The 18,836-nt window shown below is 43.9% G+C and overlaps 1 protein-coding gene across 2 annotated transcripts in view; it reads left to right on the top strand.

Annotated features, from left to right (window-relative positions):
• Positions 1-18,836, top strand: part of nek11 (NIMA-related kinase 11) — a 71,447-nt gene that overhangs the window by 826 nt on the left and 51,785 nt on the right. The window contains exons 1-2 of one of the 2 annotated variants that reach the window (XM_063487986.1): positions 2,353-2,389; positions 4,855-5,025. In XM_063487986.1, the coding sequence (XP_063344056.1) occupies positions 4,868-5,025 (158 nt within the window). In that variant the 5' untranslated portion in view covers positions 2,353-2,389; positions 4,855-4,867. Of the gene's footprint in view, positions 1-2,352; positions 2,390-4,854; positions 5,026-18,836 lie in introns of those variants that run through there. The other variant, XM_063487985.1, reaches the window with a different exon arrangement.

The raw sequence follows: 18,836 nt of genomic DNA, 5'->3' as shown, positions 1-18,836 counted from the left end.
TGCAGTCTGCCTTTGTCACATTCATTAGTGCCCTCACTGACACACAACAACCACTACACAACACACTCCCAACACGCTAAACATCACAAATCCCGCCCTCTCTCTCTTCCTAAACAACCACGTGTTGTCGTTTTTTTCAATTGGTCGACATGGTACATTTTTCAACCAATAGGAAAGAGGCAGCATTTTTCTTTCTTTAATGTTTTTCGTGACGTCCTTCGAAAATGCTTCGTTTTTTAACAATTTCTTGCAGAACAAACGTATCGATAGAATTCAGAAAAGCATCGCTTATATATTTTTTTATTATAATTCTTGGCCGAAAAATAAAATGTAAAAACCAGGGGCGATTTTAGCCCATTTTGGGGGGTGCTTCAGCACCCCCCAAAATGAATCAAAGCACCCCCAAAGATTTCTTACTTTTTTTGACAATATTTGCTGTTTGTGGGACACACTACTAAAAATATAAAAAAGCATACAGTACGTAATTGAGATGGAAAATTTTAACAACAAAAGTATAGACACCCCCCCTCCCAAAATGGTTTGTTCCAGCTCTACCCTACTCTGGCTCTGGTGCCCGAGACCCAGCGGAGCGGAGGTGGAATCGCCTGCCTTAAAATAGGACATATTAGCTGCATTTAACCCTAAGTTACTCTTTATATAGTTCGGTAGGAGTCATGTTTCTTTTTAGCTGAAAAACATTACACCAGGTAACCTGCTGTGTTGAAAACGTGTTTCCCGATGATGTTTTCTACCCTACAATCCGTCCTGCTCTGTAGTAAATATTTGACCGTCCTGTTGCTCCCATTGAAATGTATAAAGCCTATTTAAAATCTAAAACTTAAAATTGTCCGTAGCCTGCTGCTGTTACCACTGTCCTGTTTGAAAAGGAATGAGAGAAGCTGGTTATTTTGTCATATGTGCCGATATTAAACTCAAGGTACTAACTAGCTAACTGACTGGATGCCCATTAACCTTATAACTCCTGGTGTGCGTCTGTGTGTGTACAGAGAGACAGCCAGGTTCATATAAGATCAGATCAAATGATCCATCAATAAAGGATAATGTTGGATCAGTGTTTCAATATTTATATCATGTATTAGATGTACATGTGGTTTGGTTATTTGCCTTTTTGTTGAAAGTACACTGAGAGAGGACTTTTTTTATTAGACCATGGGTCAAAGCAGACTCCAGCACCTGGCTGTGATGTCAGCTGAGAAAGAGATGCTTGAGAGTCTTGACCACCAAAATGTGATAGACAGATTTGCCAACTTCAAGGTGAGGCGACATAGGTTAAAAGAAAAGAAAAAATCTGCAGAGCCATAGTAGCATCTGCAGTAAAGATCTTTTCATACATTGTATACATTGTACCATAGGCCAAGGTGTCTCCATTTTTCTAATTTTTTAATAATATTTTGTACATTTCAAGGACTCTTCTATTTTTGGAGTGTATTTTTATGTATCTGTATTATATCATACACACACTTTAAAAGTGTATCTCTGTCCAAAAAATGCACTCAGTTTATTTTTTACTCACTGTGAGCATCATTCATTATTCTCCCGCAGTAATTAAGGTTAGGATATGTATTTTTTAAAATTCCAATCCATTCTTCTTTAGCAGCATTTAAATAACCTTTATCAGATTTGATGGTTTTGTTACAGACTTTTCAAAAAAGTGTTTTGCTTTTCTTTCACACATGTGGGGATTAAATTGTGTTAAAATGTACAAAACAGTGATGTCATGTTTTGTGACGAGGACCCAGGCACAGAGAGACTTGATGAATTTAAAATTCTTATGCTTTAATAAAGAAATTTGCAGACTTGCACAGAGATGGTAAAATTATGATGACTGATAATGGAGATGAAGACAACAGACGATGAGGACAGGGAGGAACGGAGGGAACTCGGGACAACTGGAGACATTTGAGGATGCAGGGACTGACAGAGACAGGGAAGAAGTCTCATCGTGACGAGTAAAGTTTACCTTGCCTGGATGGGCAGCTCTCTGGGTGCTCAGCACCCCCAAAGCTCTCATCCTAGAATTGCCCCTGGTAAAAACTGATCTATAGTTTGAAGGTCTTTCAACGCAGCTTGTTGCTATGTCAGCTTAAATGCTACTGACAGCAAGAAGTAAAGCCGTCCGGCCATGGGCTGAACCATTTGTTAATGGTGGAGGGGAGGTAACAGTATGCAATATATTCAGTTTGTGTCGCTTCAGCTTCATGTGACCACAGAGGAAGCAGCAGATTGGTCGCAGGAAGTAAACAAGGTGAGAACACCTGGTGAGAGCTCCCGATGTAAGCTCCTCCCCTGCATTTGTCAGTGCGCCTGCGCGTTCGTTGTCTTTAGTTTCCATGGAAACACAGAAGTCCGCCATCCAGAGTTGCTGCAGGTAAACAACACAACAAATCATCGCTCCAGTTTATTTACCTGGTTAAATGGTTCATTTTAAAACCCAAATATCGCGAGATGACGCGGCAGCTTTTCCGCCACTCATCGAGATCCTCAGTACTTCACTATCGGACACTTTTAGCTCTTTTTCTCCTTTTTTCTTCTCCGCCGTCGGTTTTACGGGAACAAACGAGCTGGTTAAAGCAGCGGATACAAACAGCTGATAAGCTTCCGGTTGTCGTGTCCTCCATCCCGCGCATGCTTTAACCTCGAGAAAACAGTTGTTGAAAAAAGACATGATACTGGTACCCAAAGCGATTGAGCGTGTGCATTTATGTGTCCGGTCACATTTTCAAAATAAAACCAATTTCCTGAAATGTTTTCAAAATAAAATAACTCCTGTGATGAAAGCCTTAACAGTTTTCTGCTTCACTTCTCTCACTCTGGGATGGATTTGATGTTCCCGTGTCTTTTCATGTTAGCAAAAACGTTTTTTAGACTTTTTTGGTTTCTTCTTCTTTTCAGAATGAAAGAAATACCACATCTGTGATTTTATTTTACTCTGTCTTTAGAAATTAATCTATGATCCCCTCTGTGAATCGCTACCTTATTGTGGTGGAGGGTTTTGTGTATCCCAGGAATCCCAGGGGCTATGTTGTCAAATGACAAATTGGTCCTGGGTGAATGACCAGACAAAGAGCTATTCAGAAACCCTTATGAGTGAAAAGCCTAGGAAACAGTTCAACGTGCCCGAGATAGGGTTGCCGGGGCCCCGCCCTGGAGCCTCGTGGCCGGATCTTAGTTCATGTGGCCCAGCCCCCCACACAGCCCAAAGAAAGGACTTGGGCTCACCCTCCTGTAGGCCCACCACCCTCAGAAGGTGGCTTAGGGGTTCAATTCAATTCAATTCAATTAAATTTTATTTATACAGCGCCAAATCACAACAAAAGTCGCCTCAAGGCGCTTTATATTGTACAGTAGATCGCACAATAATAAATACAGAGAAAAACCCAACAATCATATGACCCCCTATGAGCAAGCACTTTGGCAACAGTGGGAAGGAAAAACTCCCTTTTAACAGGAAGAAACCTCCGGCAGAACCAGGCTCAGGGAGGGGCGGGGCCATCTGCTGTGATTGGTTGGGGTGAGAGAAGGAAGACAGGATAAAGACATGCTGTGGAAGAGAGACAGAGATTAATAACAGATATGATTCAGTGCAGAGAGGTCTGTTAACACATAGTGAGTGAGAAAGGTGACTGGAAAGGAAAAACTCGATGCATCATGGGAATCCCCGGCAGCCTACATCTATTGCAGCATAACTAAGGGAGGATTCAGGGTCACCTGGTCCAGCCCTAACTATATGCTTTAGCAAAAAGGAAAGTTTGAAGCCTAATCTTGAAAGTAGAGATAGTGTCTGTCTCCTGAATCCAAACTGGAAGCTGGTTCCACAGAAGAGGGGCCTGAAAACTGAAGGCTCTGCCTCCCATTCTACTTTTAAATACTCTAGGAACAACAAGTAAGCCTGCAGTGTGAGAGCGAAGTGCTCTAATAGGGTGATATGGTACTACAAGGTCATTAAGATAAGATGGGGCCTGATTATTTAAGACCTTGTATATGAGGAGCAGGATTTTGAATTCTGGATTTAACAGGAAGCCAATGAAGGGAAGCCAATACAGGAGAAATATGGTTGCATGCAGTGTGCTGGGTGGCGACCAAGGGTGGAGACCCTGGTAGACCAATGCCCGGCTACCGAGACATGAAACGTCACCTGTCTGATGTGGAAGGAGCGTGAGCTTATGCGTGAGGTTGAGAGGTTTCAACCAGATACAGTGGGTTGGATCAGGTGGCCAAGGAGGATGTTGGATAGACCCAATGTGCCTAAACGTATAGTGAGGGTACACTGGGAACGCCTAGCAGAGCCCACAGTCCAGGAGACTCCCATCTCTGGCAGAGAGTTGACAGCATTCCAAGGGAAACACTGAGTTTGGATGCACCATGTTCAGCACCGCCATTGCTGAAGCTGCTGCACTGAGCTGGGGCTGCAAGGTGTTTGGTGCCTGTCATGGTGCTAACCACAAAAGATGGTGGACATCAGAGGTAAAAGGAACCATCACGCTAAAGAAGGAGTCTTATCATGCTTGGTTAGCCTGTGGGACTTTGGATGCAGCTGATAAGGCGACTCGGGAGGGGAAAGCGGTGCTCTACCTGCACTGCGTATATTGCGGCTGTAGCGCTACTGATTACGACTGAGGATATTGTCGGGTGGTGGAAGTAACACTTTGAGGACCTCCTTAAGCCCACTGACACGTATTTGGTCCTGGTCGTGGAACACTGGACCAGTGAATTACTGTGGAGGGCCAGTGTGAACACACAGACGTAATACATGGATATCATTTTTCCATTCGGGGAAGTCAAACTGTGCTTTTGGTGACTCTGAGCTCTCCGTCGCCTCTTCTTATTCCACAGGTGAGCTGACAGGATGCCTCGGTTCCAGGAGGTGGCAGCCGGCCAACCTTTGACCCCCGGAGGCGGTGGTCTGGTTGCTAAGCGATACAGCATCCTGCAGAATCTGGGCCGAGGAAGTTTTGGTTCAGTTTTTCTGGTTCAGGATGCCAAAGCTGCAGATGGAGAGAAGCTGTGAGTAGCTTTGAATCATCTTGTTTTAAGATGGCATCTGGATGTTTTTGCTGCTTTTTAATTCCAATTAGATTTGATTGTTGGATAAAAAAAATTACATTTATTTAACACGTTTCAATAAATACATACATATATATGCCTTAGTGTAGAAAATAGGTTACATAGAGAACATATTTAGAGTAATAAGTAAAATTAGTGATAAAGGCACATTAAGACAAACAAAATTAATTTAAAAATGAGTAAAAAAATAAAAACTGAAGCATGAAAAAGTAAAAACTAACGATTTTGTTAACAAAACTCGTGGGTCAGATGTGAAAGTGTTTACGATCTATTTATAAACGTTTGCTTCCTGTTGGGTGGATTTTTAAATGTTTGATGGTAATATTTGGAACGTTTGGATTTTTGCTGATGGAGGCCTCACACTCGAGCTCAGAGGACACAGAGCAGTGCTGAAGCTGCAGGACAGAAAGAGTTCTGCAGACGGACACTAGATGGCGATATTGGCTTGTACATGCTTGCACTGTAGCTCCTTCAGCAGATGTGCTACAGTCTGTGAGCAGTAAAATCAATCAGGCTGATTAGTGAGCAGAGATCACCCATCTGTTCAGCTCCTGCCACTGAGCAGCTTTAACTGAACTTCGTCTAAGGTCACTCAGACTGGCTGTTGTCTTCAGACGCTGTGTTGTGGCAGTGCAAGGTAGAGGATTTGGAGGTCTGTTTCCAGGCTTCCCAAAGTGGCTCGTGGGACGTAGAGCATCCGCTCTCTGTGGGAAAGGAGGCTCAGAGGTCAGACTGGTCTGAGGCAGAAAAAGGAAGAGCATTTTTTTACTTCATCAATTTGCAACAAATATTTAAAACATGGAAAACTTTGATGCTGATAAACTGAAAATATTTCCATAAAACTGAATAACAGAAGAATTACAACAATAGGAAACACGAGTCATTGTTACTGTGGCAACATTAATTTTAGTTGATGCAGAACGTGTTAGACCTGCCGTCCTCTACTGTCAAATTTCAGCTTTTACTGAAAATCACCTTTAGTTACTGACAGTATTGGCTTCACGTAATGAAACCGTTTGTGTGATTAAAGACAGAGTCAAACAAAATTTAGGTGTTTTATTTTTGGAGAATTATGAACTGGATCTTTGGACCTTATTTGTGCTGTTTGAGCCTTTTGGAGCGTTTTAAATTTGATTATATCGTACTGGCAGAACTCAGAGGCCCTGACTCTGTGAGGGTTCAGTGCTCGATTCCTGGTTTGAGACTGGGAGAAGATGCAAACCCACCCTCGGTATTTGACAAGCTGATGTATCACTAGTGCTGGTTCCAAACTGGGATAATTGCATCAGAAACAGCATCTGGGGGGAAATCTATGCCAAATCAAACACGTGGATCAATCTGCTGTGGCGACCCCGGGGAAATAAGGGCGCTGATGAAAGTTCTTCCATGAGGGACCATGAAACTGCTCAGGTGTATGCTCTGTATCACCAAGGCTTAGTTTTATGTACTGGCTATTAAAAAAGAGGAAAAAAGAATTGTGCACATCATGAGTTTTGCGCTGTCGTCCTCACTCTTGGGATTTTATCTCTTCTTCGCTGTTTTCAGCTCTTCTTCCTGCTCTTCTTCCTGCTCTCAGGGTTTGTTTCCTCCTGTTTGTCTGTGGATGTTAGCAGAGACGGTGAATCAGCTGACGGTACACTCATTCACGTCTGTGTGGAGCGAGCTCGGCAAACAGAGCCGCCTCCTTCCCTTCACACAGAGCTCAGTGGGATTGCAGTGCGGCTCGTTGCTTTGAGGCTGCGTTAGAAATAGTTCCAGCAGAAGATGTGAGAACATGAACTGGTCTCACTGGTTTCCTTCAGCTGCTTGTCGTCATCACAAAGATTTTCTTTGTGTGTGAGTTCAACAGTGGTGAGGTGTCAGTCGTAAATGCGTATTCCCTTTGAACAAACCACATGATTAAATACATCACAGATAAGAAGAGACACCAAACCTGTGCTCAGGATTCATTCAGCAGCTGGTGGCTGCAGTCGCGATCCTTTCGTGATCCTTTCTGTCCGAGCTGAAGTGGCTCTGATTCCCAGAGAGTCAATCTGACGTCTTCTTCTTTCATGTGCACTTAACGCAGCCGGACTCTTTAATAAAAAACACACTTATGACCCAGGCATGAACACGGGAACCGCGTGTCAGACATTCATTTATGAAATGGTCAAAATCGAGTAACATCTGTTATTAAAGCGTACCTTATCCATGGACCAGCTTTGGATGATTCAGAGTTTAAAACAGTTCCTATACTTGTTATAGTGCACGGTTCATCTCGAAACAAATCATTTTAGCTCCTGTTGTTCGCTCCCCTCCCTAAAAATATGCTTTACTGTGACTGGTCAATTACTGGAAGCCTGCTGAGGGGCAGCACCCAGTTCTTCTGAGCTCTAACAAAGAAAAAACTTCCATTTCAAAGACTTCCTGTTTCATGATGTTGATAATGAGTGGAGCCCAAAAATGTCATTTTCACGTGACAAACATTGTTAACATTTGGCTGCCTCCGTTTTTTATTAGAAAGAATTGATCAAATAAGGATGAGAGCATGGAGTAATGAATTTGCTAATACTAGCAGACTTTGTTAGTGACTTCTATCCATCAGCCTTGTGCATGTGTGCGTGCAGATACTTGCAAACTTGTGCTAACTCAATAAAATGGGAGAATTTCTATCAGAAAACTGGAGCATGGACGTCTTTGGTAGCGTGTTTGTACAGTTAACCGCACAGCAGGGATTTCATTGGACAATTACATTAAATACTTTCAATTGCACCAACTGCATAAACTTGATGCAGAACGAGGAGAAGCCTAGCAGGCAGGTAACAGCTACAGCTGCCTGCCCTCCATCCATCTGTCAGTCAAAGAGACCTCGCCCTTTTTGAGATGGCCACGCCTCCCCGAATCTGGTTCTGCTGGAGGTTTCTTCCTGTTGAAAGGGAGTTTTTCCTTTCCATTGTCACCAAGTGTTTGCTCAGAAGGGGGCCGTCTGATTTTTGGGGTTTTCTCTGTATTATTGTAGGCTCCTTATCTTACAATATAAATCACCCTGAGGTGATTACTGTTGTGATTTGGTGCTATATAAATAAAACTGGGTTGACTGTTGCCCTGAAGTGTCCCAGGACAGGAGGACCAGGGGGGATGAATGCTGTGTTAACCTGCATGGATCACTTGCAGCTGCAGTATTAGAGGAAGTTTAGGATTCAGGGATGTAAACAAGAGTAAAGGAGTTTTTCTGACTATGCTGAAATACTTCTAATCACACCTTATTATTTATGCTGTACTTGTGCTGATGTAGAGATCTGAGGTCCTTATTAATCAGCTCAGATGGAGACACTCACAGGAAATACCCGACACAAGTACTGATAACATATCTCTTCTATCTCTGTCCTATCTGCGTCTACATCTTTTTCTATCGGTCACGCTCTGTCGCTTCCTCGCCAACCCTGACACACACACACACACACACACAGTCATGCCTTCATCATCAAGTTGACGTTACAGTCGTGTACATTCATCATCAGGAGGATAACCCTTAAACCCAGTCTTCATCCTAAGATGCACCTGCACTTGTTGGGACTCGCTCTTTGTCCCCAAAACGAGACGTGCTCCCACAATGTGTCCAACAGATTTGAGTCCCCACAGAGTCTGTAATACAAGTACAAACAAACACGCACACTCTTCAGTCCAGCCAGGGAGGATGACAGCATGCTCAGGCAGTTTTACAGCAGGACGAGGACCTGAGAAATCCTCACCGCCTTCATGTTTATCACGTCTCTGACTCTTCACCTCAGTGACTGAACACATGAATGGTCGAGTGGGCGACACACACACACACACACACGCATACGCACACACACACACACACACACACACACACACACACACACACACACACACACACACACACACACACACACAGAGGGATGCAGCATGCTGTCCTTCCAGCACATCTTTCTGTCATCTCCAAACCAGAATCCAACAGCCAAAAGCAGCAGAGTGCGTTTTTGTGTCTGTGGTCAAATGTCCATTTTTGTGAGGACGGGTCAGAGTGTTAGACCTTCTGAGGACTTTATCTCTGGTCCTCACTTTGGGACTCAAAGGACTGTTTGTGGGTTCGGATCAGATCAGGTTAGAATCAGATTTACATTAAAGTGACAGGAAAGACTTTTTTAGAAAATTGTTTCTTTTCAGGAAGAGAAACTTTCTGTGAGAAAGTGGACAAACGCTGAGACTGGTCACATGTTTACATCCACTCGTAATGGGCATGAATGTCATGGTAACTTTATGCTTTTAATGATTTCTTTGAACATTTATTTTCGTATGTTGGAATCTTTAATGACTTTATAAAACAAGAATTGATTTTTAAAAATCTTTTCATTATTTTGGATTTTCTCTAAAGCAAACGGGGTCAGAGTGAACGTACAGCTAATATTTGTTTAAACGTTCATTAGGAAGCTGCACCTTGACCAGACTTCTGTTGGGATTTTTGTCCACCTTCTCAGCAGAATTATCACGTCTGTGTGCGGCAGGCAGGACCCAAGTGCAGGACTCAAGACGGCCAATGTAAACTCAGCTTTATTTGCTGGACGGCAAACAAACAGAAAACTAACTAGACTGGAATCATAACAAGGCTTACCCAACAGACAGAACACAGCCGGATATGAGGGTACAACATGACACAGAGCAAGGAAAACACAGGGCTTAAATAGACACCAGAGTAATCAGGGAACGGGAGACGGGGGGACACACAGCTCGGAGAACTTAGACTGAACGAGACAAGGGAAGCAAAACCAGACACACTGCAAACAGGACAGGAACTATCAAAATAAAACAGGAAACACAACAGGAAGAGGCATGGACACCGATCAAAGGGAACACAGAAACAAAACGTAAGAACTAAAATCACAGAACAAAGAACTGCTAGAGCTAGAAACACAGAACCATAAACCAAAAGACTAGTAACGATAAAGCATGATGAAATCAAATAATCAAAACACTGACCAGGACCGTGACACGATTGGTTAGGTTCATTTAAAGATGATTGTTCCCTGGGACAGATTCGGCTTTTAAGTGTAGTTCACCTGTGTTTTAACAGCGTTGAGGTCGGGGAGGACCATTTATTGTTAGCCTGATTCCAAAACCAGTTCTGATGTGTGTTTGAATATGGCTGAATTAAAATTTGTGGCCTGTACTCAAAACTCAGGTCTGTGCCAAGAAACCAGCTCAGCGTGGCCAGAAGCTTGTTGGTGGTTGTTAGTGGGGCTGTATGTACATGTCCATGCTGTGTGGAGTAGAGAAATCTAAACTAATTTCAAATTTGTGTACCAAATTCCTGCTTTTTAAAATCATGTATGCTGTACAGTCATTCCAGTGCAGGAAAAGAACAGATTAAAGAAAATGATTAAAAAGCCAAAATGACCACGACATTCATGCCCATGAAGATGGATTCGTTCCTGTTAGAAGGGAGTTTTTCCTTCCCGCCGTCACCACCAGGACTGGGTTTTCTCTGTGTTATTAAAGGGTCCGTACCTTCTGCCATAAAGAGCTTTGAGGCGAGTGTTGTTGTGATTTGGTGCTATATAAATAAAATTGAATTATTGCTGTGATGAGTGTGGAGCTGTTAATATTTGTGCCCTCAGATGTCCATAGACCTTTGGTGCTGTTGCATGTTTACTCTCACACATTTGAGCTCATAGCTCTCGGCTGTTTTTACCGTTTGGATCAATCTGGAGCGTGATGCTCAATCTCAGGTGCTGCCCCCCTGCCGCCTCCTGCTTATGCTCCTCTTTGTCCTTGTTATCTCCTGAAAGTCCTTCTAATAAAGGCTAGCTGCAGCCCCCAATCCATCTTCTGCCCTCAGCTGTTGTCGGCGGTTCACGGTGTTTAGCTAGAGGTGTTATCCAGGGACATGCTCACAATGAAGGGCTCTGTGGTTCACTCGGACAGGGCGAGCACTGAGGAGGGATTTTGAGGATTCGTAAAGAAGCTAAATTAATCCTCTGTTTGTTTAAGGGGAAGACTGAGTCTCATAACTAAGCGATAAATAAATAAAGCTTCAGAGCTCAGAAGGAAGGACAGGTTTTTCTTTGGAACGCCAACAAACTTGAGTGTGGTGCAGACCAAAGTGTCCATGAAGCCAGGCTTGTGCGACTCGCCATCATACCTCCCTCTGTTACGTCTGTGTTTTATGTCAGCATACAGCCGACACGGGCGAGGTGACGTATTCTAGTGGCTACCAGTGTTTTGAATCCAGAAGGGCCAGATGGATGCTGGTAACATCGGTTTTGACTCTAAGGGGACCATAATAAACAGTATCATAGAGCCATAGATCAAGTGAGCAGCAGCGTTATCTCCCATTTCTTCAGACTTCTTTTTGGGAGGCGTCTCCCCCTGGTGGCAGTGAATATAACAGCTCCTATTTTATGAAATCGTGTTCATTTAGTAAATTATGGTCCAGTTGGAGCCAAAGGGACGATTAAAAAAGAAGATTTTTGTTTCTTAGTCATATCTGTCGTGGTTGTGCTGTGTGGCAGGCAGGGTGAGGACCCGTGTGCACGACGCAAGACGAAGGAATAAACTCAAAACGGCAGCTTGCTGGAAAACTCACATCGAATACAAAGCTAAACTAGAAAACAAACCAGGAACTGAGAACTAACACAGAGGGACAAACACAGCATTGTCAGGGTACGACACGATGACAGACAGAGGAAAACACGAGCAGGATGGGGAACAGGTGGGAACACAGCGGGGACTAATCAGACCCAACGAGACAGGGGAGGCAACACTAGATACGCTGATGTGGGACAAGGACTATCAAAAGAAAACAGGAAACACACAGACCAAACTCAGACTCAAGACATGCAACATGAGACAACATGACATGAAAGGTGGGACACGGGTCAAGCACAGAGTAGACACAGGAGCAGAGATTAAACGCTGAATCCCTAACCAAAACCAAAACCATGAACAACAATAATGAAAAAATGTAATTACAAATACCAGGTCGCAGGCCCGGTACGTTACAAGATATCCAACTTTTCTCATCATGTTTGGTCTCAAAACACTGTCGAGGATTCAAGAAGGTTCCATGAGTGGGCGACGTCACAGCCAGTGTCAGCTTAAGAGCAGATTGTGGCTGAAAATAATTTTAAAAGCCTTCGTTCGCTCCTTTTCTAATCTGGCTTCACCCTTTGTTGTAGTAAACAGTTTAGTAAAAAGAATCTAGTCTCTGCGCTGAACTTCCTGTGCTGTCTGACTGAAAACAAACTTTTCTAATGGCGGTGCATGTGGCCCGTCGAGTGCTGCGTGGCTGCGGGGCGCTGGCTCAGGAAGCGGCGCCGCTGAAGGACGGTTTTCTGACTCTTTCTGCAGGGCGTCATTCAGAAAGAAGCCGACCGTGAGAAGTCTTTGTGTTGTCAGAAAGCAGATGGTGAGCCGTTGTTTAGAGTCGTCATCTCTGCCCTTTTCACCATCTGACAGGTCTCACCCCCCTCTCCTCACCTCCTCCCCCCTCTCGCCTCTCCCTCTCTGATAAATTTGGTACTGGGTGGCCTGATCGACGTGTCAGCGTTTGCTCATAAATCTCTGACAACTCCGTGTGCCAGAGACGAACTCGGCCTCACGCCTTCTTGGTTTTCGCCGTGTGTCGCACGTCGGGAGTGAGGAAGAGCGCTCCGCTCGATTACGGTGGAAAAAATGAGAGTTTAGAGGACAAAATGAAAACGGTAAGCGCCCCAGGTACGTGACCCCTCTATCCGTTTGGATGCGGTTTCCATGGCAACAGAAGTGCAGCACATGTCACGGCTGAGTGTTGTTATCAAGATGGAGGAAACTCTGAAAAGAAGCTTTCAGCACACTTTTGTCTTTACTGAAAACAAAGCAGAGAGCAGGATTCATCAGAGCAACCGTACGATGATGATGATGGTTTACAGTCAGAAGTTTATTGTGAGCTAACAGAGTGAATTTCAGTTCAATATTCAGTCTGAATAGTTGACAAGTTAAATCAAAGTCCTTGTAGAAGCAATTTGTAGAAGCATAATTGCCACATTTTTAAATTAACGAGGGATGCACATCTCTAATTTTTACCATGAGTTAAAAGCTGGACATAAAGCCTCACCAGTGAAATCTGAGTAAAGATCCTTGTGGAAAGCAGGTCGTACAAAGTGTGACCAAAAAATTGTGAGAACACGTCCATAAAAGTCGAAAGCAGGATTTAAATGTTACATCTCTGTGTAGAAGTCGCTGCGCGTGCCCTTCCTCATGTCTCTGTAATGCTGGATCTACTGAAAACTGATCTTTTACATTTATTTTCATCTTCAGGAAGCAGACAAAGTCACACTGAGGACGGAGCAAAGATTGTCATGAGTACAAGATCCAGAAACTTTGCCCACAAACCTAATGAAATTTCCCCTTGTGGGACTAATAAAGGTATATCAATGTGCGACCATCTGATGTTAAATTTAAACTTTGCCCAAAAATGTATATTTTGACAGGATAATGTCCACAGAAGAAGGCCTCATGGACAAAGATGCAAATCATGCACAGGAAGCTTCTGGTAGCAGAGATGTAGAAACTATTGGACATGTTTTTGTTGATTAAAACTGTATGTAGGTTCAAAGGGAATGAAACACATAAAAAATGAATAGTCCCATGGGATGAGATTATTTTCTGCTTACTGAAAGTTAAAGATTGATTAAAGATGCTTCAGTCTGTTTTTTTTTTTATCTTTAGCGTTTTCTCCAGAGACAAAGAACAGAAGAAGAAACACCTCCAAACAACCAGAAAACCTAAAAGTGGGACACAAATTCTCCAAACTCTCTTACAAAATGCTTGCTTTTAAAATTCATGTGTCTCAGATACTGGTTTTTACATTTTCATCTGCAGACACTCACAGGATGCAGTGGTTCATTGTTGGATGGCATTCCCGGGAATCTCACAGTGGTATTAGAATAAGTGTAAAATATGGAGAACATAACGGTTAAAAATGCACACGTGGTCTGGTCTTCTGGTTTTTCCATTTGCAAAGAGAAACTTGACAAGCCTGAGACGTGGATCTGATCGTGTTACCAAACTTTATGTCTAATTAATACATTTTGAGCTGTGAAACCATTTTTTTTTAAAATCTAGAAACCATAGTGATTTATTTTTACAGCTGTGCACCCGGCCCAGTCTGCAGCCACGTTAGGATTACTAAAGCTTTGTGTGCACAATTATGATACAATAACCACTGCTGACAATAGTGACTTTAATTTTTGAAAGAAAAACATCAACAGACTCAAAATATTTTTAATTCTAGCAAATTGAAGAGAATTTTACTGGTACTAAAATAACTGGATAAGCAGAAGAAGATGGATGGATAGACGGACAGACGGATGGATGGACTGTTGGATGGTCAGATGGATGAATGAGTGGATGGATGCACACCTGCTGTATAACAGACACCTTTGTGAAAAGCGTACCAGGCTCTCAGGCGTGGATCCTGCTGGTGTTTGATGTGTAGAGTTGTATTCTGTGCTGTTGTGAGTGTTTAATATCAGGAAGCTGTTTTGTAAATGATTTTCTTTGTTCAACCATTATTTAACAATTTCCCCAAGCAGCTTGCTGCTGACCCATTTAAGCTACAGGCCGGCTCTATTTAAAGCATCGAAAAAGAATCTCATTTATCTTCTGCTCCTGAAAGCCAGGAAGAACGTTTCAAATGCAGCCAACAGCAGCATGGATGTCATAGTCGAGCAGCGCTGCATTCACACAGTTTACCCAGAATACAAACGTGTCCACATACTTCTGGCTTTGACAGTGACGCTCTCACACAGACAACATGATGCAAGCAGTGACTCGCCTGAGCTCGTCTCCTCTGAGGTTTTAGGAGCAGCTGTGTGACCTCCATTGTCTCTGTCACACCTGGAGTTTCTGTTTTCAGTCCCCGACACAACACGCTCAGGTGCGTTCAGCACAAACTTCCTGAATTCACCTGAGATCTGCTCCAAAGGTTTGTACACACCTGCTTTGGGTCCTCGGAGTCTTATTCTTGATCTTCCTCAGTCTGGGTTTCTTTGCAGCAGCTCCTCAAAGCTGAAGGCTCCGCCTCCTGTTCTACTTTTAGAAACTCTCGAAACCACAAATAAATCAGCAGTCTGAGAAAGAAGTCCTTTATTAGGTTGATGAGGAACTGTGAGGTCTTTAATGTTATGATCCTGATTATTCAGGACTACATGTGGAAAGAAATCTGCAGTTAACAGGAAGCCAATGAGAAGAAAAACGCCTGCTGTGGCATTTTGGTTCAACTGAAGACGTTTCAGGGAGCTTTTAGAACAGCCCAATAATACTCCCATCATTTCTCTCATGGCCTGTGAACTCATAATCTGCCTGAGTGATTGATCAGTGTGCTCAAATGTCTCAAACTGCTGCCTGTGCTCGTCCAGCCTGCTGAGGCTCTAAAATCTTACTTCCTGTTGTGCTGATTTATCCACTTCCTGTTAAGCTTTCCCTTCAGCAGGAAGCAGCTGGGCGGCCTCTCAGAGAGGCTCAGACGCTGGAGGATGCATTGAGATAAAATGATCGCCTGAGGGACAGGTGGAACGTCACAGCAGGCCAGAGGAAGCTTCATCTGGTGACGTGTTTGAATCATTTATGTCTGAAAAGTCAATCAAAACGATTTGTTCTCTTACCAACAATTTATTATGCTCAACAGCAACTGTGCAGGAGTAAAATAGACATATTAGACAACAGGAATAAATAAAAAAGCAGGAGAAAGGAGCAGGAGTGTTTGAAATCAGTACAAAGAGTTAATAGAATCTGTGTGAGTGTCCTGAGTGATGAGGGTCACTCAGACCATGGTTCAGATTGGTGGACAGGGGTGGAGGAAGAAGCTGTTAGTGAGTCTGGAGGTGTGGCACCCGACTGACCTGAGGCGCAGACCAGAGAGCAGTGGGTCAAACAGGAGGTGGGCGGGGTCACCTGTGATGGCCCTGGTTTACCTGAGACAGGAGGATCTGGCGATGGCCTCCAGGTGTGTCAGAGGGCAGCCAGTGATTTTTGGGGGGGTATTAATGACCCTCAGTGCAGCCTTCCTGCTCTCAGTCGTGGCCCCTGATACAAACACCTGGCAGGAGGAGCACGCTCTCCACTGAGGAGGGTGGAGGAGCAGCTCCTGCTCCACGTTGGTGGTCTGGGATTATGGGGTTGAACCCTGAGCTGTAAGCTTGTGTATCTCACCTGGCTCCGCCCTCGGCCTCTGTAACCTCTGCTCACCTTGCTCACTAACATGTTTCTGTTCTTAATGTTGCCTCACAGAAAGAAGGTCCTGAGTTCAAATCCAGCCGGAGCCTTGTGGTGTAGAGTTTTTGTTCCTCTGGTGCTTTTATTACAAACAGAACGTCATGTTTGATGTCACCAGATGAAAATCGTGGAGTCCGAATAAAAGGAACTACTTCAACTTTATATTTAAGTAAATTACTTCATGTTACTGTAGTTTGCTGGTGGGTGTGTCTCCTGCTGACTGTCAGGGTCAGAGTTCATTTGAGTGACTGCGAATCTCTCTATGACTTCTGATTGAAATCCTTTCTTCCTTCCTTTCTTCCTTCCTTTCTTCCTTCTCTGGTCTCGTTCTGGTTTACAGTTCGGGGTCGGAGCTTGTGTTTCTCTGCTCTCAGCCAAACAAAGACACACACAAACTCAGGAGTGTCTGAGCGTCGCACTTCGAACATCCTTTCTCCGTAGTTGCATAGCAACGGACGGTCGGCGCTCCCAGCTCGGCGAGCAGCTGAAGAGAAGCCCCTCTCAGTGCACATCACAGTGAGGGCTCAAAGAACTGAATGAAATAGATTTTTTTGCCCATAAATTATAAATTCAGGCTGTGAATTTGATTTCCCAGCAGCCTTTTGGCTTTAACGTGAAATCAAAGGCAGTAACGACGCCGCTGAGCCGGTTGTTCTTTGAACGGGAAGCTTCTCCCCTGTGTTGGCTCACATTTTTGACCCTCTAAGTGTAAAGATGAAGCTGAAGACAGCGGCTTTAACAGAAATCAGTGGGAGTGTCCTGTTGTCTCCGTAAACTGAATGGATTCAAATATCCTGAAATAGGAAACAGAAAAAACAAAAACGGAAATAGGAACAAATAGATTTCCAAAAGCACAAGGGAAGTGTTTCTGGGGAGACAATAAGCCGACGGACCAGTGTGCTTTTGCAGCGTTTTTCTTATTGCTGGTGTTTTCTTAAGTTGCAGTCCGTTTGGCCTCTCAGGGCCACCGTAAATTATAGATCCCCTAGATCGTTTTAGGGCACGGTGGTTAGCACTGTTGCCGCACAGCAAGAAGGTCCTGAGTTCAATTCCACCATCAGGGCGGGGTCTTTCTGTGTGGAGTTGGCATGTTCTCCCCGTGTTTGCGTGGGTTCTCTGTGGGTACTGCGGCTTCCTCCCACCGTCTGCAGTTAGTGGGGAGAGGTTAATCGATTAATCTAAATTGCCGTAGGTGTGAATGTGAGTGCGCATGGTTGTCTGTGTGTTGGCCCTGCGACATGGCGACCTGTCCAGGGTGTACCCCGCCTCTCGCCCTATGACAGCTGGGATAGGCTCCAGCGCCCCCGCGACCCTGAAAAAGAGAAGCGGATGCATGGATGGATTTAACTTCCGCGTCTGACAGCTGTGATCACATTCAAATAAGTTCGTAGTAAAGACCCAGTTGTTGCATTTCTGTTACAGGAAACTAACAAGCTGCAGGTTCGAATCAGTCGTGAACTTTTTGAATAATTTTCTGGTGGGACAGAGAAGATGATCCCCACATGTACGTGCCCTGACTTTGTTTCGTGTATCCATAGGATGATGACATAACTGAACTCTCATCAAATCGATGGACGTCATGTTTTATCCAGTGTGATGCAAATCAGCACAGTGTTAGTGAGGCCACAGAGGACCGTGTACCTCTACAAGACAAGAAGCCTTTTGGTAGCAGTCGCCCCCTGCTGGGCATTAAAAATATTTCAGGTTAAAGGTGTGTTGGGTTCATTTTTCACCTTTTGTCTGATGCAAAGACGAGCACCAGAGTGCAGACGGAAGTTTACTTTGCTGTTTTAGTTTCTGTGGAATAATCCTGAGTAAATGTTTAAGTACTGAAGTGAAGTGTATTCACAGCACGGGAGGGTTTCTGAGCTCATCCAAGTTGACGCACACAACATTCAGAAAAACCAAAGCAGCAACAAAAAGACACACAAAAAGCACAAAAAGGCTAAAAACTACAAAAGACTGAAAAGCAGCACAAAGCCTTTTCGCCTCTCCTGCTTTCAGTCGTGTGCAGGATGAAATCAGAGCTCACGTCTCTTTGATCCTTCTGTTCTGCTTTATGAATCAAAGCTCTGAGATTACAGAGTCATGGAAGTGTGTGTCTCTGAGTGTGAGTGTGTGCGTCAGTTGGATGATGACTGACACTCTGCTCATTCACATCACTGATGTGTCGTCAGCATCGACAGCATCCAGCTGTTTTCCTCAGCGACGCGCATCCCAACATGAAAAGCTGCACCGCGGAGAGGTCTGCAGCTGCGGCGCGGAGACAACGACACCCCCGATCCCTGAGCTAAAAGGTTTAGGTGGGTTCAAGATGACATTTCAAAAACAGCTCGCTCTTGTTTTATTTAAATTTTTGCCTTTTCTCAGGAGAAAAGATTAAGAAAGGAAGAAAGGAAACAATAATGTGACAGGTAAATGGAAATGTGACCTGATCCCTGCATTAATTAAAATGACAAAAGCAAAACATGAAAACAAGAAATGATAAAACAAGA

Source organism: Pelmatolapia mariae, linkage group LG10_11 (assembly GCF_036321145.2).
Source record: "Pelmatolapia mariae isolate MD_Pm_ZW linkage group LG10_11, Pm_UMD_F_2, whole genome shotgun sequence".
NCBI classification, from domain to species: Eukaryota; Metazoa; Chordata; class Actinopteri; order Cichliformes; family Cichlidae; genus Pelmatolapia; species Pelmatolapia mariae.
This window is presented reverse-complemented; position numbering and strand designations above follow the sequence as displayed.